We start from the raw sequence: 26503 nt of genomic DNA, 5'->3' as shown, positions 1-26503 counted from the left end.
TGGTACATTGACTGCAGCTTTCCCCATTACTAGAGGAACAAGTCAGGGTTGCCTCCTGACTGCAGCTTTCCCCATTACTAGAGGAACAAGTCAGATTTGCCTCCTGTCCCCTCTTCTCTTTATAATCTCAATGGAACCTCTTGGCCGGCCCCTACAGGAGAGGCACCTGCATAGAGGACTGCAATTCAAGATGGGTCCTTTGCTGGTCTTTCTCTAAGTGGATGATGTTCTCCTATTTCTCCGCCACCCCACTACCAACTTGGTCCTAGATCTTCAGGAACAAGCCTGATTTAGGGAGTTTTTGGGACTAAGGATAAATTGGAACAAGTCTGAGTTATTCCCCCTCACAGAGGTAGCTTTTGAATACCCACTTTCCTGGTGCGATGATCAGGTCAAATACCTTGTTATTTTTATACATAGGAACCAGGAACAAATAATCCACCTCGACTATGGCCAGCAATGGATAAATTTAATACACAGATAGACAAATGTATTTGTCTTCCACTGTCCACGCGCATTAAATCACCTTGATCAAAAATGGTTGCTCTCTCACGCTTTTTGTATCTGTTCGTAAATATCCCGATCCCCCTTAATAACTCATTTTTCCAAACACTTCAGAGCTCCCTGACACAATTGATCTGTGCTGGCAAATGCCCTTGCATGAGCTGGGAACTACTAACACTCCCATACGAGAGTGGGGGCTTTGGTGTTCCTCATTTTTTATTATACTATTTAGCTTCCAGTGCCACTACACATACTGTTGGTACCATTTCAATGCCCGGGTGCCATACTTCATTCCAGAGAGAGACCTGGTGTTCCCCAATAAATGGCCATCTCTGCTCCCGTCGGGTGTCCAATTGGACCCCACAGATGTCCAATCTTTGGTCAGGACTTGCTGGGCATGGCAGTGATTGGTGCACCTACTGGCGCATACCTCAATTTATTCACCAGCTCTCACCCTGAGAGATAACACATGGCTCCCACTCACACAGGAAAATTGGTACATCTCACCCTGTGCTCCCACAACCTTATCACTATGGGTGGCCTTTTCCCACACAGACATATATTTTTGCGGACTGAGATACTTTAATTTCGCACCGCAACGACCATGGATCACTTGTGCTTAGCAGGCTGCAGAGTACACTGCGCACACTAATCCCCACTTCCTGGCTCACGCCCACTGATTTTACACCCCTGACATCACCCATCACTGCCGACTCAGCCACCATTTCATTACTAAGTTGTATCATACTTGCTTGTATCATAATTGCTCAGTTGCTAAGTTATATCATACTTTCTTCACTCATCTCCCGATCGGGGATAGGGGGGCGTGGGATGCCAGATCTCAGACAAAGTGTGGTATGCATGTTGCTCCCAGACATGCACAGTATCACTCCATCATAGACACAAGCTCATTCACTACAAATTTCTTCGCAGAATGTACTTGGCACCAAACGACATGGTCAGGTTTGATCCCGCACGACCCTCCACTTGTTGGAAGTGTGCGGAGGAGGATGCTGACTTTGTGCATTTGGTGTGGACTTGTGGCATGGTTTCGGAGTATTGAAGGGATGTTTTTGTCACGTTCTCCTCTATGTAGGAGGTCTCTGTGGCTCCTTACTCCCAGATGGCACTCATGGGCTATGTGGAGACTATTGCTAGGCCACTGCGGTGATACACAGCCATAGCCCTCCTACTAGCTTGGGGCTCCAAAACACTCCCCACAGTACGGGCATGGCTTCGTAGTCTCATATACTTTGATTCAACAAGCAAAATACATGCATCCAGACAACCACCCACATCACGCCTGAAAGATATCTGGCAGCCGCTTCATGCCTATCTGTCAACACTCAATGTTTTCGACCTATTAGCAGCCCGGGGAGATCACCGCTCCCTGCCTGCCCCCCTGCCCCCCTAAGACCGACACACTGCTGTGCAATTAAGTTTCAACCTCGCTGCTCTGACTGGGCCAGGCCTCCTGCCATTGTATTCATTCAGCTTTCTGATACTTTCTCAATGTGTAGCTTATCCATGTGCATACTCATGTACTAGAGATTCAAATGCACCACAATTGCGGGGCGCCCTATTGTCATGTTGTGATACATCTTTGTTTTGGTTTTTATAGAGATATTAAGCTTGATAAAAAGAATTGAAAACACAATGTAGGCTCCAAGGGCTGTGTTCAACTAAGTGTCCTGAGGGCACAACAGGCATTTGCACCTGATTTCTGCACCTCGGGCATTTTAGTATTACAGATGGGGCTGGAGGCACTTGTCTGGCCTCTTCTGTAATACTGACTGCATTGACACTAAAAACATACTTGGTCAAAAGTCTTGTGTGGTACTTTTTAGGAACAGTTGTTTTGTTTCTGAGTATAATCATATGATTCCAGTAAATTATTAAACATCTTGCCAGTATTTGTAGACCTATGTAAAGCGTGAACTATACTAATAGCTTATCTGTATAGCTTGGACTTTGCTACCATTTCATGAGCACGACTATTGCCAGTGATGGATTTGCTTACAGCACAGTGATTAAGATACTTGTCACATTTAATGATAACTGTCTTTTTGCATACATTTGCCAGGAAAGGCCTTGACCATGATCAAATCATTTCTAGAGACTATAACCATAATCCTGTTCAAGGGCTCATCATTCATGGCCAATACAGCCAAGATGAATCTTATAAAAACAATTTATTAATTAATTCTAAATACAAGTCAAAGATGCCACTACTGGCTATTCAGAAATACTTTTGTAACATGTTGATTGCCATTGTGTGCCGGAGATGCAAATTAAAACATGCAGCAAAGAGAGAAAAAAAATGCTTATGGCTGTAGCAAAGCTAGACAGGCTATGATTAGCTGGCCCTTTGACCTCCCTGAGAGCAGTGACTTGTTGGGTGAGAAAGCATTTAGTATTTCGGTTGGCCTTCTTGAACCCATTTCTGTTGAAAAAATTACTCGCCATGTTCCAACTGGATCAATCTGCAGGGAATCAGTAGTTCAAGTGACCTCCATGACTGTGCTAGCTTGTAAAGTGAAATGCTGGTTGGTCTTCTGGCAGGAGGCAGATGGCAGGATAGCTAAGTAAGTCATGTTTGAATGGTGCTGTGGTACAGTATCAGTACACATGTCACTCACCTTGGTATTCAAATTGGTTGTAGTTTTTCCCTTAGACAAGCATCTCCCTAGGTAAATGCACAATGTATGTGACTACGAAGGCCTCCGCTTGGAGGAGTATAGGAGATTACTTTCCAGCTAAGAGTGCGTGGACAAAATTGAGACTTGGGCTCCGATGGCATTAGGGTCACATTTCACATACAAATAAATCTTGCTGCGTTTCTCATTCCAACATGGCTACCACACAGATTCCTGATACATCTGTACTAAGTGGTGTGATCCCAGCCCAATATAGCAGTAAGGACTGATCTGGTCACAAGACACATTAATTCTGGGTTTGGGGAGGCATTAAACCAGCATGTCTTATACAGCTATGCCTGGCAATGCTTTTGTTGATGGGTTTTCTGTTACCAACAGCTCATGCACCAGGCTCCCCTTTAATTTATATCTCATTTGTCTTAGTGTGCTCCGTGTGGGTGTCTAGGCATGTTGCCCTGGCTATTAGACTGAATTTCTAACCAGTTTTATTCAGTTATCAGTGTTTTACTTACCAGGGTGAGACCACTCTATAGTTTTCACTGTTGGGTAATTTCCTTTCTACTGCTCAGTGAGAGGCATGCATTGCTTTACAATTGGATACAATGTGAAAATACAAACTCTTCACCCACATACAAATGGACAAATGGAACTCCACTAGCTCCCCTTTCAAGCCTGCAGCACTTTTAAAACCAACTGCATCATTTACAAGGCAATCACAACCTACACCCAAATGTATCTGGCTTGCAAACACACCATCTCTGGAGGGTCTCAACACACACAATTACATGAATTTTTGCAGACATGTAAATCTGTATTCTAGCCAGACCTATAAAATAAAAGCTAAATATTATGGGATTAGAATAAGGATGGTAAAAAGGTTAGCTAAAGCATATTGAGAGCATTACTGATGAATGTGATAGCTCAGTTGATCTTCCTGAGATGAATATTTCAAGTGCATTTTTATTCTAACCATTACCCTGTAAGATAAGGTATTCTTCACAGATAACTGGATGGATACTTCATAACTATTACTAATTATGAACAATTTGATTTTGCTTCTTTAAAGTCTGAGGTTATGCTGGATGAGATAGTCTTTTTCCATTAACTCTAAGAAAAGGCAAATCCTATGGAGCGGATGGATTAGCTATTGATGTTTTTCTCACATTATACTACTATAACTTGGGAAATGCACTCCACCCCTTTTTCTCTGCCCCTATTTGACGGATCGTCCTGAAACTTTCCATGCACAACAAGACCCTACAGGACACTTTTTTGTAAAAATTTTTGAAGATTCATCTAACAGTGCCAAAGATATAGGCAAGTCAAAACACTTTTTTCCTATAAAACCCAGATCCTAGCTATAACTACCTACTAGAGACCACCGGTAGCTAATAAATGTGTGTGTGTGTGTGTGTGTGTGTATACACACTGTGATCAAGGCTATGGCCAAAACATGTTGGTGAAGCTTTGTTAATAAACTCTGTTTTATGTACTATGTGCCCTGCACACTGGTGTCTGTGCTTGTCCTTGTCGTAAGGTTCTGTTGCTACGTATATCTATATATATATATCTCTCTCTCTCTCTCTATATATATATATATATATATATATATATATGAGAAAAAGGGGTGGAGTGCATTTCCCAAGTTATTCCCATAGGGCTTTTAGCCACGGCTACAGCTCAATCTGCTGAACAAAATTACACCAAACTTGGAAGGAAGCTAGATCTTGGTGCACAGATCGTGCTTTTTGTGATTAGGGGTAAATCCGTTCAGTAGTTTCGGAGTTAAAGGTTAAAAAATATACACATCTAGGGATGTGGATCCTCCACAGAGCCAACGCCCCCATGCTGATATCTGATTGGCTGCCAACACTTCAACCAGGAAGTGGTAGCAGCCATTTTCGGACTGAGCTTCAGCTGAGTCACAAAGAAAAGTAAAAAAAAAAAGAAAAGGGAAGAGTAGGAATATCCTAATCCCCTTGCCTTGGTCCTGAGGTCCCCCCGGGTACCCCGCCAGGGTTCAAAAGATTTTTTTATTTTTGTCTGCAAAATCTGCTGGTGGATCCGTGGATTTTGCTGAATGTTTTTCCTAAAAGCATGGTCTCCTAGGCCTCTTAGTAACTTGCCACCCCGGGTGGGCTAGGGCCCAGGGACATGCACAAGATAATAAAGAGGCCCCCTCCTAGGCCTTTTAAAAGCCCTGGGGACTGCCATCTCCCCAGACCTACATTTATGAAATATATGGAGGGCCTGGGGCTACATAACAGAAATAGTTTAGGGGGTGCACAGACCCCCTCTGGTCCCCAGGGACCACCACCTCCCTGGGGCTATATTTAATAAATAGACGAGAGCCACGTGAACCTCCAGGTCCCTGAGACCACCAACTACTTGGGGCTACATAATAAATATTGCTTGGGGGGCTGCGCAGCCCGCCCCAGGAACCATCACCACCCCCAGGCCATATAAACATTTAAAAACATGGAGGGGGACCATGGGCCCCCCACCTGGGTCATATACAGTCCCAGAGACCACCACCTCCCTGAGGCCGGCCTGTACAGAAGAAAGGAAGGGTGCTGCACGCCCCCCTCCTAGAGCCATATATGGCCCTGGGAACCACCATCTCCAGGGCCAGCACTGGTTACCTCCCGAGGGTCCCACCCTCAGGAGATAACAGTTTGCTTTTGCTTGGCGGGAGCAGTGATAGCTCCAACCAAGCAAAAGCAAACACTCCGCCTCAAGCAAGCAGGAGGTGTAAAAATCCAGCTTGCTGAAAGCAGTGATTTCATCTCTTTCCCTGCCTGAAAGAGATGGAAGTATAGCTCCTGCATGCAGGAAGCGGCACATTTAGCAGCTCCTTGCGTGTATAAGCAATACTGGCTCCCGCAGGAAGTGAGGAGCCAGCCAGGACTCCGGGGCCTCATCAAAGTAAACTGAGTGCCCTGGGTGAGGCACCCAGGAGGACGTGACTGGATGGGGTTCCTGGGGCTGAAATCGGCTTATGGAGGCCCCCTCCAATTTAAAGTACAAAGTTGGCCCCAGGGAGGGGATGGTCCCGAGGGGAGAGGGGGACGGTGCGTGCAGCCCCCGAACTATTTTTATTATGTAGCACTAGAGAGGTGGTGGTCCCTGGAAAGGTTCCATGAGGGCACCTCATATATTTTTTTTAATGTAGCACGGGAGGTACTGGTTTCCTGGGTGTGAGGAGGTCAGTGCAGCTCCCCTATTTTCATTATGTGGCCCCAGTGAGTCAGTGGGCTCCAGGGCCCTGGTGGATCTGTTTGGCCATCCGGTATACTTAGTAGTAGTCCCTGGGGCTTTTAAAAGCCCTAGGAGAGGGGCCCAGTGTGCCCCTTCATAATTTGTTATATTGGCCGTGCCCCAGGGACCTGGTCCACCCGGGGGAAAAAATAAGAACAAGCTAGGAGACTGCTTTTTAAAAAAATTTCGGCAAAATCTGTGGATCAATACACGGATTTTGGCAATAATGCTTCAAAAACATAATTTTTGGCACTTGCAGGGTCCCAGGGGCACCCCCGGACCAAGGAAAGGGTGTTATGTTATATGTGCCCAGCCCCCTTTTCCTTTTTCTTTTTTTCGATGAAGGCCATGCATGGCGCGGCATTTGGGGCTTTTATGGGACTGACTGAAGGTCAGGCTCTGCGGGCAACCTCCACTGCACACGGCTGAAGGCCATGCGTGCCGTTGGTTGATTTCTTATGGGGGTAGGCTGCAGGGCCTGACCACAGGCCAGGGCTTCTGGCCACCCCCGCTGCGCACGGCCAAAGGCAATGCATGATGCGTGGTGTTGAGCTTAAAGGGTGCTGACTGCAGAGCCTGGCCACAGGTGTGTCCCTGCAGCCAACCCCCACTGCTCATGGCTGAAGGCCGTGTGTGGTGTGGGATTTGGTGACAGTAGGGTGTTGGCAGCAGGGCCTAGCCACAGGCCAGGCACTGCAGTCAACCTCCGCCACACACGGCCAAAGGTGGTTGCTTATAGGGGATATGAGGGAGTTGACTGCTTATAGGGGATAGGCCGCTGGGTCTGGCCTGCAGCCAAACCTTGCTGCGCATGGCCAAAGGCCGTGCATCATGGTGGTTGGATTAACATAAAGTAATTACAATTACTAAACATTAAAAGAAAGTATAAATTCACTGAAAAAAACTAATATAATTGGGAAATAGAATTAAAAAAACAAAGTAATTCACTTTAAAAAACCAAAGGATAGAGGGACGTTATAGTTAAGTGCTGACTTCACACGCACAAAATCATAGAAATTCAGCAGTTACGGTTCGCTGAAGAACTATAACTAGTGCCCTAAGGTAACTGGAACTTGTGCCCTTGCCTTGCACTGCTAATTACCCCACATATTACAACACTCATGACATCTTTGATAACATCATTGACAATATCAATGTAATATGAGAAAACTGCATGGCGGGCGCAACTTATAGTTTCCTTAGGGCACGAGTTATAGTTACTTCAGCTAACCATAACTATCACTGCTGAATTTCTATGGTTTTGTGTGAGTAAATTCAGAACCTAACTATAACGTTCCTCTAACTTTTTGTTTCTAAGTAAATATATATATGTATGTATATATATAACCATAGCTCATGTTCTACAGTCTTTCTTAACAAAATCAAATTATACTGGGACACATTAGGTGATAAAGTACATTTTCAAAAAACAAAGATAGCCCCTCTAAATATCAGATATCTACTGAAACTGGATTACAATACAAGTTCAATACATAAATTATCATGGTACATATATTCAAATAATGTCATATACACAATAAAATGGATTTTATTCATATAAAATAAATATTTGGACTTGATGTAATGAGCTCTTTTCACAAACCAGCTTATAACAATAGCACACTTTCTGGCTGGTGGGCAGGGCTTAATTTTGCAACACAGCTGACATACCAATCAATGGCATCACAAAATGGTCATTAGTAGGAGCTTACAGAGCCTGCTTTGTGAATATTGGTAAAGCAAAAGACATTTTGTGAACCCACCTGCCCCCGAAGGAAATACCTGCAAATACAGGGATGGAGGCCTGCCAAGGACAGTAGACTAATCCCTGCTTTTGTATTTCTTCCAAGTGAAAGCTTTATTTGTCTTGCCAGTGCCATGAAATCAAAAATGGTATTAAATCTAAGTGCATACTTTTTACATAGATTGAAGGGCTTCAGTTCTCTTCCGCCACTGGGCCATTCAGTTGGCATTCAAATGTTGGTTCTATCCACCATAGCATACAGCATTAGGTAATGGGTCATCCCACTTCTTCCATTGGCTCTCCTGCACTGAGGCACAGCATTTTGAATGAGCATTCTTCAGTCAATACTTTATTTTCCAGATATTTTTATATCCATTATTTATACTTTTTGAAATTGTTTCTTCAGGTTACAATATTTTTCTATCCATTGTTTATGCTTTTTGACATTTTTTCTTCAGGTTGCAATAATTCAAAGCTAACAGTACCTTTATTTGCATCAATATCAATAATATTTTCCAGATCTGTGCACTAACACTAAAAGAGTTTTTATGTGCATACAAAGTTCACCTTTCTGACAGAAAGCACTCATACTGCTCAGTTGAAATTATATGATTTTTTTTATAAATGTAAAGGATTGCAGCATGTTTAAGATGCATGTTTTCTCTCTGTTTCCTTTTTTATAGAATATGCTTGCAATACAAAAGAAACCTTTAATCACACAGGTTTCCCAAGGCCAGAAGTACTGGATTTCCCAGTGATTGTTTTTAAAAGCAGCCCCTGTCCCTTATAAGAATACAGGCTGTATTTATTTTTTTCATCTGCTAACGGGAATTACGCAGGGTGGGATGGGGAGAGTGGTCAGGGCATGCATTGGACACATGGCAAACTGTGTGCTCCACCTCAAGGCACTTGCCCCAATACCCAAAGGAAAACATTGGGAGGCTTTTCGTTGGGAAATGCTCCCCCTTTGTGAGTAACTTATCACCCTACGTCAGTGTTGATAACAGAACAATTGCTTCTAATGATACATTTTATTGCAACTTGTAAATAGTAGGGGGAACATCCCTTTCACACAATCTCCTATTTACATTTCAGAATGAGTCGCAAACGTTACTGTATATCAGAAACAGTTTTCAGACTCATAAGCTAACAATTACATATACCAGTGTAGCATTTTGAAGTCACAAACCTGTCATTTTGTGAATCACAGTATTCCACAATCACAAACAACTATTGTACATCGGGCCCTAAGTTCTTAAATTGATAAATTATCTTCGTTAGATCTGCCTTGTCATTGTTGACTGGAATCCATTAAACGTATGTCAGTTCCTTTTTTCATACTTATCAATATTTCCATTTGTTATACCTAATTATGTATTCAAATCTATAGAATGTATTTACCTAACTTTTTATAGCATAAAAATGAACTTAGAATTATCCAGAGGGACAAAACAAAAACTGAAGGTTGAGTAAAATTTGCAGACTTGAAATCTCCTTTTGCCTGAGGCAATCCTATTATTGGTTGCATTGTTTCAATTCTTAAACTTTTACAAGACAACCTGTTCTTACCATTATTATCTCTTTTTCTGTGTTTCGAGTGTTTTACATATCTCTAATTGGTTACAGAATAAAAAATGTCATAAATGGATTTGTCCCTTCCCCAATGAGGTCCACAAATATAATAAGGATTAAAAATAAAACCATATGTTGGAAATCTTTTTAGGGCAGGAATTTTGTTTGGTTATTTCAATTACTGTTTTTATTCCTTTTATTATTATTTGAACAGTGTCATCAGAAAGAAAAATAAAATTTCAGGTACACACCAGTTCACATGCACCCCACATACAGTACTGCAGATTAATTTGAATATGGTCCAGTCTCCTTCCAGCCCTTAAGCACATATTCCAATTTAATTGTCAAATATTATTATTATAAAGCAATGTATGTTATATCAGACACTCAGGAGACTGTTATTGGGTGGGTCTATCAATTTTGCCAGCATAGAAACCCAGTCTTCTGTTAATTTCTCCTCTTTTCTCGAGGCTTTCAAATCTTGATTCTCCATTCCTGCAAATCTTGTTTCCACTGATCAACTTTTGGGCAATCAGGTTGACTCAAATTATAGCTATTCACTTTTTTGCCAAGACTTTGCCCAAAGATGCAAACCTTATTTCCATTTTGTAATTAATCTTTGTGGGAAATAGTCCTAACAAACACTGCTTGGTAGATCTTGTCAACAGTGACCATGTTGCTACGCAGAGACTCCCCACTACTCTATCATAAACCTTGGCCATTTGAGAGCAGTCCCACACTATGTGAATAAAGTCAACCCCTTACAATCCACATCTCCTGCAAGCATATATCCAATCTGGATAAATTAATACTAGTTTTTTCACTGTAATGTTTGTTTTACGTAGGTAGTGAAATGTGAATCAGCTTATGTAGGTACTGAAATGTGGATTGTGTACTGGGAAAGATTTATTTTACTTGCTCACAGGCTTTCCTCCAGTCACAGGCTGTCAAGAGATCTGGGCATACTTGTGCACACCTTGCTAGTGCACGTTCAGTATCCTCTTTTCTTTCATGGGTAGTGCTACAAGAGGTCTGAAATTATTCTCTTCCCCCCTCTTGCCTGTGGGCGTTGAGGCCTTTTACTTATGATGTCTGGTGGCCTGACCTACTATGGATCCTGAGCAACTGATTCTTGGGGTTGGCAGTCCAAGGCTTCTCAGCAGGGAGGTAGACATGGGGAGGGGCGGTGAACACAGGCTCACAACTCAAAATATGTTTAGCAGAGCAGCAATGAATGACTGTTTAGTCAAATACCTACTTTTAGGGAACAAAATTGTATTTATATATGAACACAAAGTAATACACGACATTCACAAACACTAACTCAAACCCTGAGGTCAGGGCTCTAGCATTTTATAGGCGGTTTCTTCAGTCCCACTCCCCTCTCACTAGTGGTTATTCTTCATTCAATATATGCAACATTCAAGTTAAGCCCCACTAGTAGTCCAAGTCTCAAGAGTCCCACTCCGATTCTTTATTAAAGCATTCCAGCGCTAAAGTGCTATATGTCAGGCAAGATTTCCCGGGGCCACCCGGCCTGTGAATTAGTCATACCCACACCAGCAGGATCTAAGCAACCATAAGCTCTGAGCACGCCTCCTTTGCAGGTGCTGAAGCTGCAGCAGCTGTCTCTGGTAAGTTCCTCACACGCAGTTTAAGAGGGGCAGTGGTCGGGTGCCCTCAAGTTCCTCATGCACAGTCCTGCAGAGGCAGTGGCCAGGGGATCCTCTATGCTCCTCTGATCACTGCTAAGTTTCTCGGGATTCTCCCCACAGATGCATGGAGGATTGCAATGCTCCTGGTGCTGGTCCTTAGCCGGTGCTAGGGCTGGGTTGGGTCACAAGAGTGGCTTCCTCCTCACAATGACAGTCTTAACCAGATTATGAGGGTTATTACAACTTTGGAGGAGGTGTTAATCCGTCCCAAAAGTGACGGTAAAGTGACGGATATACCACCAGCCGTATTACGAGTTCCATAGGATATAATGGACTCGTAATACGGCTGGTGGTATATCCGTCACTTTACCGTTACTTTTGGGAAGAATTAACACCTCCTCCAAAGTTGTAATAACCCCCTATGTTCATTGCCTTGTCCCAATGGCCCCCTGACATATCAGGGCACTGTGTCCACTCTGTACATGTGCTACAGCCCGATCAGTACAACAGCAATCTTCAAGGTGGCCCACTTGGCACAAGAGGTCACTGACTAAACCTCTATAAGAGCCATGACTCGATCGGTGGAGCAACAGTCACAGCTCACTTCAAGGTGGCCCTCCTCTGGTCGATGACTTTTCCCTGCACATAAGCAATAACCCGATTGATGCTGCAGCCACCTCACTATAGAGATCCAAGCAACAGGATCCCCCACTGGGCCGCGCTCCCTCCAGCATTCTCGGCTTCCTCACTTGGCTCACTGGTCTTGGCAAGCAAGCAGGTACTTGTGCTCCAGGCTCCTGATGCTGGAGGTCGTCTTGAAGTCTCTGGGTGATGTTCCCTCACCCAATTGCGAGACTAGAAGGCCTCGCCCCCCCAGTCCCTATCACAGGCAAAAGTCTTGAAAAACTGCTCCTCTTTGTACTGCCCGACTGCCTGCTTGACAGCTGACAATTTTGGAGACCTTGACCACGCCTTCTTTTAGTCCATTTGTAGACACCAAATGCGATTTAGAGCCTGAGTCTTTAAAGTTTATGTTCGGTGATCTGGTTCTTTTTGAAGTGTCTCTCCTCTGCACTTTCCTTCCTCCAGAAAGCAGCCTGACACAGCAGGAGTGACTCCAAATCTGAAAGCCACACAACACAGGCCATGGGAGTCACTAGAGGTTCAGTCCTAGATGACAGCCACACCGATGTGTATCAAAAGATTACCCAGGGCTCTGGCCCTACTCTTTATGCTTCTCTTATTAGCCTCATCTCCTTCCTGAGATATGCCCAGGCGACTTTCCTGTGACCTCTCTCTGAATCCACAAGCACCTTTTGAAGTGTACTGAAGAGGATAGCTCTTCCTTCCTCCAGTGTGTCCCACCCAGCTCACAGGAATGCAGCAATCCACAAATCTGTCTACGAGATTCCCCTCATGCTCCTCCTGTTAGCCCTGGGTCTCCCAAAATGGAAAACATAATCTTCCATGTATATACCACTAACAGGGACGCATACACGCAGCACATGCATATAACATACATGCACCATACAGCACTACATCCTTTATGCATTGTACCATTCACAGGCACACATACGTCCAGCACATGCATATAATATACACACACCACAGCGCACTATCCTGGTATTGTATCATTCAGAGGACAATTACACCTAGTACATGTATAACACACATATGCTGCACAGTACTGCATACTAAACTGAAATAGGCCATGGGTGAGCTAAGCACACCCCAGAGTAACTTTATTTTAGTGGGCCTGTAGGCCTCACTCCAGTGACACAGGTAAAAAGGCCTGTTCACTCTTACTGATCACTACACGGTATGCTGTCATCACCGCGCTCATGTTGCCCAACTACTGGTAAAGGCAGTAGCGATTTACAGGGGAGGGTAACACTTTGGGTGCCATTCCTGGTCCAAAAAGATGGCTATCGGTAAGACAGACCTATGTCATGGTGCACACACATGGTCCGTGTTCATCCATGACAAAATAATTAGGAATTCAGACATCATTACAGTTGGGGCACTCACTGTATAAAATGGTAAAGTCGACTGTAAAACCCTGGATCTGTTTTGTTTTTTTTGCTGAGATTGTATACAATGTCTAAGTTTGCTTCCGTAGCGCAGACTTTGTTTTTTGGTGCACAGAAGACTTTTATCAACTCTAAGTAAAACAGAAATAACTCTCCACATTTCAAAATAAATATAGGTTGTGACACTCTGAATCTGGTATCTTAACAAGTAATGTAGGAAAGTCTACAGTTTTGCAAAATAATGTAGAGAAAGATTAAATAAACTACTAGTCTTTACATGTTTGTCTATTACCAACCTCTCCTTGGGTTCTCTGGTTATTTCCTTAGGTTGTCCATATTATACAATCATTGATTAATCTTAATATAAATTGCTATACAAATGTTGGACAGATACTCAAATGCCATATTGTACCTACTGGTGAAACGTGACGTGTTAATTACAGAATTGATACAGCTAATGCTATTTCATGCTATTGTCAAAAAAGGTTCACTATGGTTTACTTAACAAATGCCACTTAGGGCCATATGAACGAACACATTTTCCCATTGACACAGAATGGGAAAAACTCTTTGCTACATCTGGCCCTTAGTACCTTAGGATAAAGGTTTAAATGTAGGAAGAGATGAGGTTTTTGTGCAGCCATCATTACAATTACATTTGTTATATTGTGCATCTAATTAACCTAATATTTATGAGAAATTATTTTCAATACTTCAAACATGTACAGTGGTACCTCTATTATGTGTATGTTTACCAGTTTCCTGGCTGTTTCTACTTTCTTCTCCACTTTATGTCCCTCTTCTGTTGTATTACATTTGCAGCTAGTTAATCAGGTATCATGAAGTATACACGGTATTACATTTCACTAACAAGTGTAAGTATTACAATGATAAAAATGTCTCCCTAAACTTAACATCTTTTTCTAAAGACATTTTGCTCATTTACCAATCCTTTTTAATGTCACAAGTGCTGTTAATTATGTTTTAGATATATACTTACTGTATGTAACACATTATTTTTAATTAAATGTAAGAAAAATCTTTCCAGCTTAAGGAAATGAATTGATTGACTACAAAACAATGGTCTTCGATCATCATTGGCTCGGGATTGTGCAGAACTAACAGCACTTGAAATGTGTTCATAAATCATTTAAAACTCTCCTGGAATTAGTTCTACAGTTTCACTCATGATGGTATCAATATACATTCACAGGTCATTATCAATATTGTTAATGTTGACATGAGTTCCATGAACTCATTAAAGCTAAACCCATAGATATAAAAAGAGAAATATACCCATTTGAAAGAAAACAGCAGCTACCAAGCTGATACAAAATACCCATTCATTATTTATAAAACGGTTTCCCCTTTTCTACAAAGTTTGCAAACAATCTAGCAACTTGTGACCTGTCAACTCAATTACTTTATCATACTCTTGTAGCCACCTAGGGAGGCCTACCCTGTTCTCACTGTTTGTACCTTAGCTGATTCATTGAGGTGTCAGGATTTGGATAGCTTCCTGTGTCTTTCATCTTATTCACTGGAAGTAGCTCGAGTTCTCTTGTTCAAGAGTTACGAAATGGTAACCAGATCTAAACCACGGACCAGACCACATGGCATGTTGCTGCAGAACTTCATCCCTTGTACACATGTTCCCAAGAAGACCGATATTCAGGATGAAGAAGGGAGGTAGGAGAGCATCCTGCACACCAATGGCTGTGCTTGTAGGCCTGAGATTGCCTCTGTCCCTTCATGATGAGGACTGTGAAAAGAAACCACTGTCATCATAAAGGTTACTAAACTGACATCATCAATAGCTTAGGAAAACTGCTTGATTTTCTGTCATGAGGAAAGTAGATTAATAAGGCTGACCTAAAACTGGTTCTTACTGGCTTGTTTTGAAGAAGAACACTTACAGCATAGATGCTTCAGTTAAATAGAAAGCAGACTTTGGAAAGCCATATCTAGGAGGTGATGAGATAAGTATAGTATATGTGGTAAATAAACTAGAAGTTCCTTTTGTCACTTAAATGCAACCGAATGTGCTAAAAAGGTAGATCTGGGCTGTAAAAGTCTATGATGCACTTCTCATTTTGGAAATTAGCCCATGATTGGCAGAGAAGTGGTAGTTGAGATGCCTAAACTAAGAAATTCCAGCAAATTCCATTGTCTCATCTTTCATGGAGACAATCAGCATAGTTCCATCCACAAGCAAAACACCCCTCTCCTGTTCCCCTCAAAAAATTAGCTCAGCTTTACTTCATATACAACTTGTGACACTGAGTAGATGAAGATTGAGATGCAAATTTGATATATCTTACCAGTAGCAATAGATGACTTGCTCAGATAAGTAAAGCTTTGAAACATATAAACTAACAACTCAAGGTCTATAATCTATGTATATTTATTGACGTTATTTTGTATAGTGCTCATGCATACTGAAGAGAACTATCGAAGTAAGTGGGTGAGATAAAGGGGAGCAGGAGAAATGGAACAAGACCAGTACAGACCAACAAACGATTTTTGCTGAGTTTTCAAAGGTTGGGTTTGGGTTATAGATTCAGCAGCAGTGTTCGGGAGGGCTAAGCCATGACAATGCAAGGATCCGCTGGCACACTAAGGCCCATATTTATACTTTTTGACGCACAACTGCGACAACGCAGTTGTGCGTCAAACATTTTAACGCCGGCTAACGCCATTCCAAAGCGCCATGCGGGCGCCTTATTTATTGAATGACGTTAGCCGGCGCTGCGGACTGGTGTGCGTAAAAAAAAAAATGACTCACACCAGGCAGCGCCGGCGTAGGGGAAAATGGAGCTTGGGCGTCAAAAAATGGGGCAAGTCAGGTCTGAGGCAAAATTTTGGCCTCAACCCGATTTGCGCCATTTTTTTTGATGCCCAACCCCCATTGAAATGACTCCTGTCTTAGCAAGGACAGGAGTCATGCCCCCTTGCCCAATGGCCATGCCCAGGGGACTTATGTCCCCTGGGCATGGTCATTGGGCATAGTGGTATGTAGGGGGGCACAAATCAGGCCCCCCCCCTATGCCACAAAAAAAATATGAAAAAAAATACTTACCTGAACTTACCTTAACTTCCCTGGGATGGATCCCTCCATCCTTGGGTGTCCTCCTGGGGTGGGCAAGTGTGGCAGGGGGTGTCCCCTGGGGGCATGGGAGGGCACTTCTGGGCTCCTTCTGAGCCCACAGGTCCCTTAACGCCTGCCCTGACCCAGGTGTTAAAAAACGGCGCCCATCAGGCTGGGCGCCGTTTTTTAAGGCCTGCCCCCTCCTGTGCGTCAAAATGACGTCACAGTATAAATATGGGGCACAGGCCTTAAAGTCATTTTTTGGAAGGGAACGCCTACCTTGCATATAATTAACGCAAGGCTGGTTCCCCCTTCTAAAAAATGACGCACATGGTGGAACTTTGACGCCCCCGGGGTCGGACGTCAAAGTATAAATATGGGGCAGTGTTTGCGCTGAATGTGCGTCAAAAATTTTGACGCACATTCGGCGCAAACAGAGTATAAATATGCCCCTAAATGTACTTTGGCAGGAAGATGACCAGCAGGGTTTTGGTGCCCAATTTTTGCCTTGTAGCATGGAAGCAAATATGTAAATAGAAAAGCACTTGGCACTGGACACAGAAACTCTACATCCTCAAACCCATGATCCAGAATCTTGGGTGTTGACCAAACATCTTTATGATGAAGTTAAGAAGGTGACACAGTTGTAGGTGTGTCTTTTTTTATCTTTTTGGGAACACAAAAGGTAAGGTGAGCAAATCTACTAGTCTTGAAGCCTCCAAGATTCCCAGTTCAGCAGTCAGCTGTTAGGGAGGTGGTAATAAAGTTATGCTTAAGGTTTCTAGGATAAGATGCCTGTTAGCATGTTGGGCAGTGATGGAAGCAGTGACTTAGACAATGATCTTGACTGATGGCACTAGAGCTCATAAATGTAAGACCGAAGATTTCAAGACTCTTAGCAACAGCATTGTCCTTGGGTGGCAGTGTGGTTCAGAAGGTATTCTACTTATGTTTTTAATACTAGATCAGGTATTCCAAAGGTAGTTGTGAAGATGCAGAAAATGTGGCTGCTTGCACATAAAGTGTTAGCTCTACAAATATGAAGAACATTTCCTTAGAAAGGTTCTCAGCACTGGCGATCTTACCAACCTAATGCACTTGTTTACCACTGAATTTGTCCTTGCTCGACATGGAGACTTCCTAATGTTTCAGAGTATGAACTCTGACAATGCCACACAAACACAGATAAAACAATGGTTGCTTAATAAGACTATACCATGCGGCTTCCAGCACCACCTGGGCCAGGGGACATTGCAGCAGAATCTCCTGTCCATGTATGTTCAATAACGTTTACCCTGAACATTGTGGGGATCATCATGCAAGGCATTCCAGACTGGCTTACTTACAAATACTCAGACATTAGCATCAAATGCTTTACTGCTTTTATATACATTTTCGCCCTATATTGGATCTGTCTGCATCAGTGATTTGTGCTCAGTAAACAATTATAGTACTTGCTTTTAAAGGTACTGGTTCCAGTCCTGCGTAAATATGCTTTGGTGTTCCATGTTCCTGTTTGACAATCACATGAACTTGTTCTATTGCTACAGTCATTGCTTTCCAATGGCATGCAGCGACGAGTTTCATCGTATTCCAAGGCTGCCAAGACAGTTTTGCCCATTTCAAAAAGAGAAATAAATGGCATCTGAAGGATGAGCTTTCACGCATGGGCTCTGGGCAATCCACAGTAGAAAACAGCTGAGAGTGCGGGACTTCCCCCTACTTGTGTAATAAGAAAGTTATGTAGAACAGTGCCTACTGAAGTGAATAAGTAAAGCCAAGAGAGGCATTCCCCGAAAACGCCTCAGATATTTACAAAGCATTCCTTAGGAAGACCAGATCTTTACTATGATTTTGGGTGAGGGCCGGTGTGTGTTAAAGAATACTCCAGATATACTGTGGAAAAACACTCCCAAAACATTTAGGAAAACTGAGTTGAGTTTGAAGGTATAGATGGTGGAGATGGGATCTGGCCAATGTTTATTAATTGCAGCAGGCCACTAGTTAGCACTACTGGTATTTGTGACTGCCCATCAGAATGCCACATGAACAGACACAAATACAGATGGTCACTCGGTTAGTTTAGCTCAAAAGACAATACTTTAAATTTGCTGTGTTCCTTTTTCTGTAGAAATGAACCTAATATTAAATATGTCTGTTTTCAGTACTGAAACGAGCCACTTATTTATTCCAAAACTTAAGTACCTGGTTGAAATGTTATAATACCCTAGGTATACAGTTTATTAGCATTCACAAGCTCTCCTACTCTGACACAAATATTTAAAATATCTGCTATATTTTACAAACTGTGTATCCCGTATAGAGCTGTAAATATGTTGTACCATACAGCAGAAAAAATAAAGAAAAAATGATTATCACAGGACTTTGAGGTAATCGCTCCAACATACTTGTGTTTTTCTTGCTCAAAGGCTTGGTCAAGTTGGTCTGTACTCGTTTGTGCTGCATATCTTCACGTAGCACCTGCCAGTCTGTGCTGCCGATTGCTACACTGCCAGCTGCAGTAAATAAAGTTTTAAAAAATAGGTAAAAGTTGTGAGTACATTTTGTTACATACAGTAGAAATGCTGTGCTACATTACAATACAAAATATCCCCATCTTGATTCTTTTTAGATAGCATTTTAACACTGAGTGTTGATTTCCAAGAGAACAGCTTCATGGAGACCTTACCCATGCCATTATTTAAACCAAATAAAATGTATGAAATTGGGCATGAGACAAAAGGCAAACAACTATGTTGTTGGAGAGTGTGCTCGGTAAAATACTGCAGGTGACATGGCACACAGACAAACAATTTCAACCACATTCCTCTCTGCAATGTTGCAAATCTACAGCAGACCTGGCCCTCTGCCACCCCACCTTGCAAGGGTGATAAAGTAGACGAGCCAAGATTAGAATGTTTGACACTGACTTTAAACTGATGATTTAACCAGTGGCAATAACTCGCAGTTCACACAGTTTTAGTTGTATGGTGTAAAACTATTAAAATGCATCCCAAGTCCTGAAAGGAAGGAAATAAAAATGATCCCTTTGAGGACTATCTAACAACAACACATTTTGGAACAGGTGTTTCTGGCACCTGCTCCCGCTGCTCAGGGAACCAACGACTGCAGTGAGTGTAAGGCTGCTCATTACAAGCGGGCTGAGCAACAGCTTTTGTTGTAAAATCTGAAGGGCAAGACAGTGGGCTTAGGTAAAGGAGCACAGGAAAGTTCAGCTGTGTTGCACGTAACGTGTTGATCTGGGAATTTTAGAAACAAAATAAATCTCTAAATGAATTTGGATCTGGCCCAGTGAACGGTGGCAAATTCACTTCCTAGAAAGATATACAAAAAAACACTCACTGTTGTCTCATGGTATTTACAGCAAAATGTGCATTTTGACAAATGCACAAAGTAGTCAATAGCAGTGCTTCAATACACTGGAATCCTTACATTTAGGATAAAAACATTCTGTCCAGTAGATCAAAATTAAAGATTTTTTTTGCCTTTTGATTAAACGTTGCAATTCAGAAATGTAAGTCCTTATTACAAGTGGCCTCTCACTTCTGATGATGCTGGCTGCAGGATTACTGGCTCCACTGGAATTAAGAGATCCATTGGAACACCCTGGATCTGGTACACTTCACCTATTAATGCCTTCTGCTTTTCTAGTAAAGTATCAAGGTCAGTAAGAACTTTATGAAAATGTTTCTTTCAATACATGGGTCATTAGAACATATTGTGACTTGTACCTGCACAATAATTCGGGGCACTGTTAGATACAATACCATTTGGGTTATTTCTTTGAGGGAGGTCACATATCAGAGAATGTAATGCATTTGTGGTGGAGTTATTTTATAGAGAATCATCAGTGAAAGTTAAAAATGCAAGGTTTTTACCTAACCCTGGGTTATCACCAATAAGAATTCGAGAATTAGTCTTGGTTAATGGTTTGTACCACCATCTCTGGTGGTTTTTGGCAGATCCACAGCCAGGACACCATCAGACAACAGACCAAGAAGTGACAAAAAAGACAAGACTGCATGCCTTTTCCATCGATGCATCCAGGATCAGGAACAACATCCAGTATTCATCCGGATCACCCTATCACTGCTCTAATTTAGGAAAGAGTTTAGGAAGCACCTCCTTTAACAACAGTACATAACAATGCATAACTCGTTGATAAACTAGCTACCTCTCCTGTCACTTGACTTTATGCTTGTCTTTGACTCTGTGCAGCGCACCACAGCCTGTTGGCTAAGTTAGAGCTATAGATATAGCACACACATACATAAATACATAATGCGACTGGTTGGGTTTTGAGACCTAGTGTAAGATCTGGGTGATCCCTCTAAAAAAGTGCTTGCAGAGATTGTTGCCCTAAGTCGGAAAAGCCTCAACTTCTCACACACTGGGATGAGTTCTCAAACCCACTGCAAAATGCTTTCCTCTGCCAGGATTAGCTATGGTGGAACAAACTGATCGGTTGCTATGTCCACATGCAGGACAACCAGAAGAATTCAAAACACGTGCAGTCGGGAAAGCAGAAATCCTCTGGTCCTTCTTGCAGAACTGAGGGGTCTGTTGAACTCACAGGAGTGGACTATGATGGGAACGCCAAGCACCCTAGCGGAAACTTGGGCCCAGATTCAGCAATATTTCTGGGTGATAAAGGCGGCACTGTGGACAGCACGTTTTTGCACCAACATTTATCCGGGGGCTGATCAAAACTTTAAACTTCAGTCATCTTATCTTTGCTTCTTGTGCCATGGGTGGAAGGAGACACTGCCATACATTTTTGGGTGATTTGTTTAATCCGTGATGTGCTGCCCTTGTTAAGGTATGGAGATCAAATGTCTGGTCATGTAAGCAAAGGTCAGCCTAAGCTCATACGTAGTTGACTTGTGATAATGTAACCACATATAAACGGCAACACTTCACGCCTCGGTAATGTGAGGCTCGCTCTACGGTGCTAAAAGGCGATTTCGCGAACTCAAGGAAGTGGGATCTCGGAGTCAAATGTCAATTTAACACCATAATCCATTTACCTATCATCCCATGGGACGTTCTTCTAACCTAGTAAATTTTAAAACCTATGCACGAGCAACGGAACCACTAACCGTATCAAAATCTAAGTCACTTCCATATGAGAAGAGCTCAATAATATGATACAAATAATAATAATAATGCAAAATAAACTCCATGTGTTCCTCCCCAACGCATCCCTATATCCTGGAGGGTAGAAGGAGGGGTTGTTCCACTCCTCTGCACATTCCACATAAGTGAATGTGAAAGTTGCTGGCTGACGAGAGCGTCATGCGAGTGAGCTGCCGAGTCTGAGTTCGGACACTGATAGCGTCCTACCTGTCTGGCTCCCGCGCCTGTCTGGACAAGGACGAGACAGCGGAACTCCTGCATATTCAACCTGCAGACCAGCGAGATGAACTGCTGCGCAGGAGCAGATGGTCCAGAAGGGGAAACGGCTGGCTCCACACACCCGACCGGAGGACCCGCGCAGAGCCGCCGGTCTTCTGCTGGTCTTGCCCAAACACCTCAGCGCGCAGGGGAAGCTGCGCCACGACCTCATCTGCTTTTTAATGCAGAGCAAGCAGCCTGATGCCCGCTCGCCGTGCTACAAACATCCTGTCTGGACTCCCGACTTGTGCCTCCCCTGCTGCATTCCTCCACCTCCTCTGCGAGCCCCCGCCACCTCTGCCTCCCCTGTCCTCCTCCAACCCTGTGTGTGTCTCCTCCGTCAAACCCACCCGCCTCCCTCATCCTCCCACTCTCGCTTACTTGCAGGAATCCGGGGCGCCTGTGCAGCGTTTCTCTCCCCCTCTTTTCGTATGTTGCCAGCACCAGCCCTTCTGTGTCGCCCCAAGCCGCCTGCCGCTGCAACCTGACAAACAGTCACCTGATCCCGCCACCGAGCTGTGTGTGTGCCCCCCTGCCGGCCCCCGCCTGACAACAAGCAGCCTGCATGCAGAACCCCGTGGCCCCCGCCCACCGGAGACTCCTCGGCTGCGGCCCACCTGCCAGACCTCCCCCCCCCCCCCCCACACACACACACACACACAACGCCAAGTGCCAGGCTCTCTCGCAGCAGCCGTTTCCCCCTGCGGACCCCCGTCCGAAAAGAAGTGCGTGGGCTTTTCCGGACTGAAACTTGTTTTCTTTGAAAACTCCTTTTTTCAAAACGTGCCCATTTCATAAGGATATCTTAAATAGCACGGTGCACTTACTGTGTGAAAGGGGTATTTAAACTATGACTTATCGTACTGCGTCTCCACATGCACGCATTCAACAGTGGTAAAACAAACCAAAGAGGGGGATAATAGCTGAACGCTTCTTAAAACACAGATCTCCAATACGGGCCATCGATATTTTTCACGAGCTTCGGTACTTGCGAGACGTAAAACAATAAACTGCCAGCAGGAAACCCCGGGCGAGATTATTAAAATCCTTTTAAAATCAACTAACATCGTATTTACAGCCAGTAAAGCGCAGTAGAACACAAATACTTCCAATAAACATGGTATTTGCTCTTTTAGACTTTTTTGAGGTTTCTACCATAAAAGTCCTTTTTATGGAATTGTACTTTTAATTTGCGACCGAAGAGATGGTGTGTCACTGAGCTCGCATATTTCCCTATGAATTTGTCATTAATGACCTGTACTACTTTGGAATACTTGATGGCAGTGCTTTAAATGGAAATGTAGAAGTGCACGTGCTCTCTGTTCAGAGTACCAGTTTGCTCTCGAGAAGTGCAGGTACTCATCAGGTGTAATGTATTGCAGTAGTGCTGAGAGGTGCAGGTACTCTCCCCTTCAAATTAAAGAATGCAGGTACTCAGAGCCGGATAGTACCTGCCCATTTAAAGCACTGCATGATGGACTTGGGAAAAAAATAAACTAAGAACCCATACACTGGGGGCAGGGGTGGAACTAGATTCAGAGTTTGGGGGGAAGGGGAGTACCACTTTGATGACTGGCAGCATAGCCAATTTCAGAACCTGGGTCACAGTGACTAGTTGAGGCTCCCTTTACCATTGTGGTATACTACATAATCAGGACAGCATAACTCACAGAACATTGAAGCTGTATTCAGTGGTACTACATGGTAGCTCTGAAGTCCAGCTCCAATTGCATATTCATGCTTTTGATATGCTTTGCAAGTACCAAGGCCTGAAGCAGCTTATATTTGTAAAGATGTTTGTGCATCTGATGAAGCACAGAAACTGAATATAAAGTATGATTATCCATGGTGCATATACTGCACAAAAAGTAGAGTTACCCAGTGGTGTCAGCTGCTGCAGGTGTTAGAACATTTGCAAACCCTGGCAGTGTTTGGTATTGTTACCTTTGAGGTTCATCAAGACAGTTGCTGGATCAGAAACTAAACATATCTCTAAAAATCCTGCACTGGGAAATCAAAAGGAGGGCTGAGAGGCTCAGGGGGCGGAGGGGGGGGTCAAAAGATCAACCAATTAATTGCCTTCCACATTCAAAGGGTATGTAATGCCAATTCCACTTCGGTACTTTAGTTGTTTGAAGTCCATGACTGCACAAAACCAACACCCAAGTATGTATCACATATGTGAACATTAGTAGCAGAAGAGTTATAAATATTAATGATTTCTGAAGACAGTAACAGTGCAAGAAGAGGAAATGCTACAGCCTTAAGTCTGTAGAATTTCTTCACAATGTTTTTACACAGAGTGGTATAAACAGTTACTTGAAATCCTTGAGTAGGAGAAACAGGAGTATGAAATACGACTTCTTGCAGCAATGCCCAGTGAAAGCATAACAATGTACTTATAGAAACAAGAGTAGCCTAGCTTCTTACAGCAGTGATGCAGTTACATAAGATTAATTGAGAAAAAGGTTTTGGATAAACAGGAGTAATTTGCATGGCCCCTCTTACAAACCTAAATTGCTCCTTTCTACCTCTTAAACAATTATTAAAGACCTAAAATCTCCAAAACTAATGCCCTCTGCCCTCGCAGATCAGATCTTCATCAAACACTTTTTCAGCAGTGGGCACACATGAAATGTAACTATTAGTAGGATGCTCATGAGAGGTCAGACTTTAGATATTGTAGAGCAGCTGGACACTTTCCTACCTCATTGGGACTCTATTTGACCTACCTTAGTATCTTTGTAAGATTTACAAAGCTCTATCGGCATCTGACTCTTCTTACTGTCAACCCACAACCCAAGAACATCCTTCACTGATCTCTCCTGCCACTGATTGTATCTAGTTTTCTGTACTGCATAGCTGTTGGTCAGATGCTTAAAGCTGGTTTCGCAAAAAAGCACTGCGGCCTCTCTGGTGAGAGACCGGTATCTTGGAGAATACCGTCTTCATGTACAAGGTTCATCCTCTCTGCCTTATATTCTACCTTTCTTTCCCCTCATTTTCTGTTGACCACCCCTCTATGCTTTGAAGTGATTAAATGATGGCTTAAAAGGCTACACAGAAAAGCAAAATATCATCTTAAGACAATCAGAGACAAATAAGCAAAGTAACATTTCTTTTTAACTTTTGAAGCACCTTTTTTTCTCTGTTTCTCTGGGATCTTTCTCATGGCCCTACACTTTCTCTATTTTTTTGCCAGTCTCCTTGGATCTCTCTTTCTAGGATTTTTCAGTCTCTCTTTCATTCTCACTCGTTTTCTGTCTCACCTCCTCATCTTTCTCTGAGTTCCTTCTCTGCTTGTCATTCTGCAACCACTTAGCGCTTCATCTCCTGCATTTTCAGTCTCCCCTTGCTTTCCTCCGCCCCTCTTCTTCACCCCCAAATAATTGTGCTCTGTTCATCAATTTCTCCCTCAGACATCCACCACATTGGCCTACCATACCTGTTACAAAACAACCTCAGAGAAAATTTCTCTCAGGTGAGCACTAAGTGCTATTTGCATCAAATATACATCCCACAAAGGCAGAATTTTGGACAACGCAGCTGGCATGGATGCATGTTGCCAGATGGTCACCATGTCCCCGGCCAGCAACTTGGTCTAAAATAAAAGTCAGTAGTACAACCACAATATTATGTGGGCCATTACCACACTGCACCATCTGAACATGAAATGCTACTTCAAATGTAGTAACAGTGTTGCACATTCAAAAAACACATCAACCGGCTCAGCAAGTACAATTCATGCATGATGTTCTCCCACACAAAACATGTCCATCATTGACAACACCAATACATGCTCACTTGACAGACAGAACAGGTAGAGCATGGGCAGCAGAAAGATGGGCCTAGGGGCCTCCTGACACCAATAGTGTATGAAGGCTGGTGTGAGGGGCAGGGCTTTGCCCTGGGGATCACCTCAGTGTTAAAGTTTGTATTTGAAGACAGGGTAAGCGCAGAAGTCTACTTTGAGGTCCCCAGCAATATATAGCAATATATGCAGAAGGGGAGATCTGGGGATCTGGGCTAGATCCCAGCTCAGAGTGTTGGGTCAGTGGACACCTGCTAACACCTCTGTCATCTTCCAGAACTTATCTGTCTTCCCTCAAGACTGATCTTCAAACCACCCAGCCCATTACATTTGTTTATTCTGGTCCCTAGGACACCAACAGTCAGCTGGGAGTTGTGGTGGTAAATCCCATCACATGAAAACAAAGACTAAAAGATGGCAGATAGTCAAGGTGGTAAAGACAGGGTGTGAAAGTCACATGACCCATAGAAAGTAACTAGGTAGGTGCTAAAACACCCAGCCCATAGCAGATGTTAAATACCCTACAATGAGCAGACATTTCCCACTGTGTCAGGAGTGGAAAAGAGGCTAAAACATGCAAAGGCCAGAATGTCACAAATAGCCCCAAATACACTGGGAAGGTAATGGTACAAACTCCAGCAAAATCCATGGAATCTTTGTATGTCGTTTAACAAATATGTAACATTGTGTTCTACATAGTGATTGCTACAGCAGATTCTGCCAAAAGCAGAAAAGTGCTGAGTGGATTTTTTAAATTAATTTCAACAAG

At 43.1% G+C, this 26503-nt stretch overlaps 1 protein-coding gene across 5 annotated transcripts in view; it reads right to left on the bottom strand.

The window, feature by feature from the left end:
• Nucleotides 1-22245, bottom strand: part of LOC138249932 (uncharacterized) — a 521389-nt gene extending 499144 nt beyond the window's left edge. For 3 of the 5 annotated variants that reach the window (XM_069204182.1, XM_069204181.1, XM_069204183.1), the window contains exons 1-2: nucleotides 21873-22245; nucleotides 18917-19024 (exon numbers count right to left, since the gene is read on the bottom strand). In XM_069204182.1, coding sequence (XP_069060283.1) covers nucleotides 18917-19024; nucleotides 21873-22095 — 331 coding nt within the window. In that variant the 5' untranslated portion in view covers nucleotides 22096-22245. Of the gene's footprint in view, nucleotides 1-7950; nucleotides 15183-18916; nucleotides 19025-21872 lie in introns of those variants that run through there. The other 2 variants (XM_069204185.1, XM_069204184.1) reach the window with 2 other exon arrangements.
• Between the last annotated feature and the right edge of the window lie 4258 nt (nucleotides 22246-26503).

Source organism: Pleurodeles waltl, chromosome 8 (assembly GCF_031143425.1).
Source record: "Pleurodeles waltl isolate 20211129_DDA chromosome 8, aPleWal1.hap1.20221129, whole genome shotgun sequence".
Taxonomy (NCBI): domain Eukaryota; kingdom Metazoa; phylum Chordata; class Amphibia; order Caudata; family Salamandridae; genus Pleurodeles; species Pleurodeles waltl.
The sequence above is the reverse complement of the archived record's forward strand: the minus strand, read 5'-3'. Positions and strand labels throughout refer to the sequence as shown.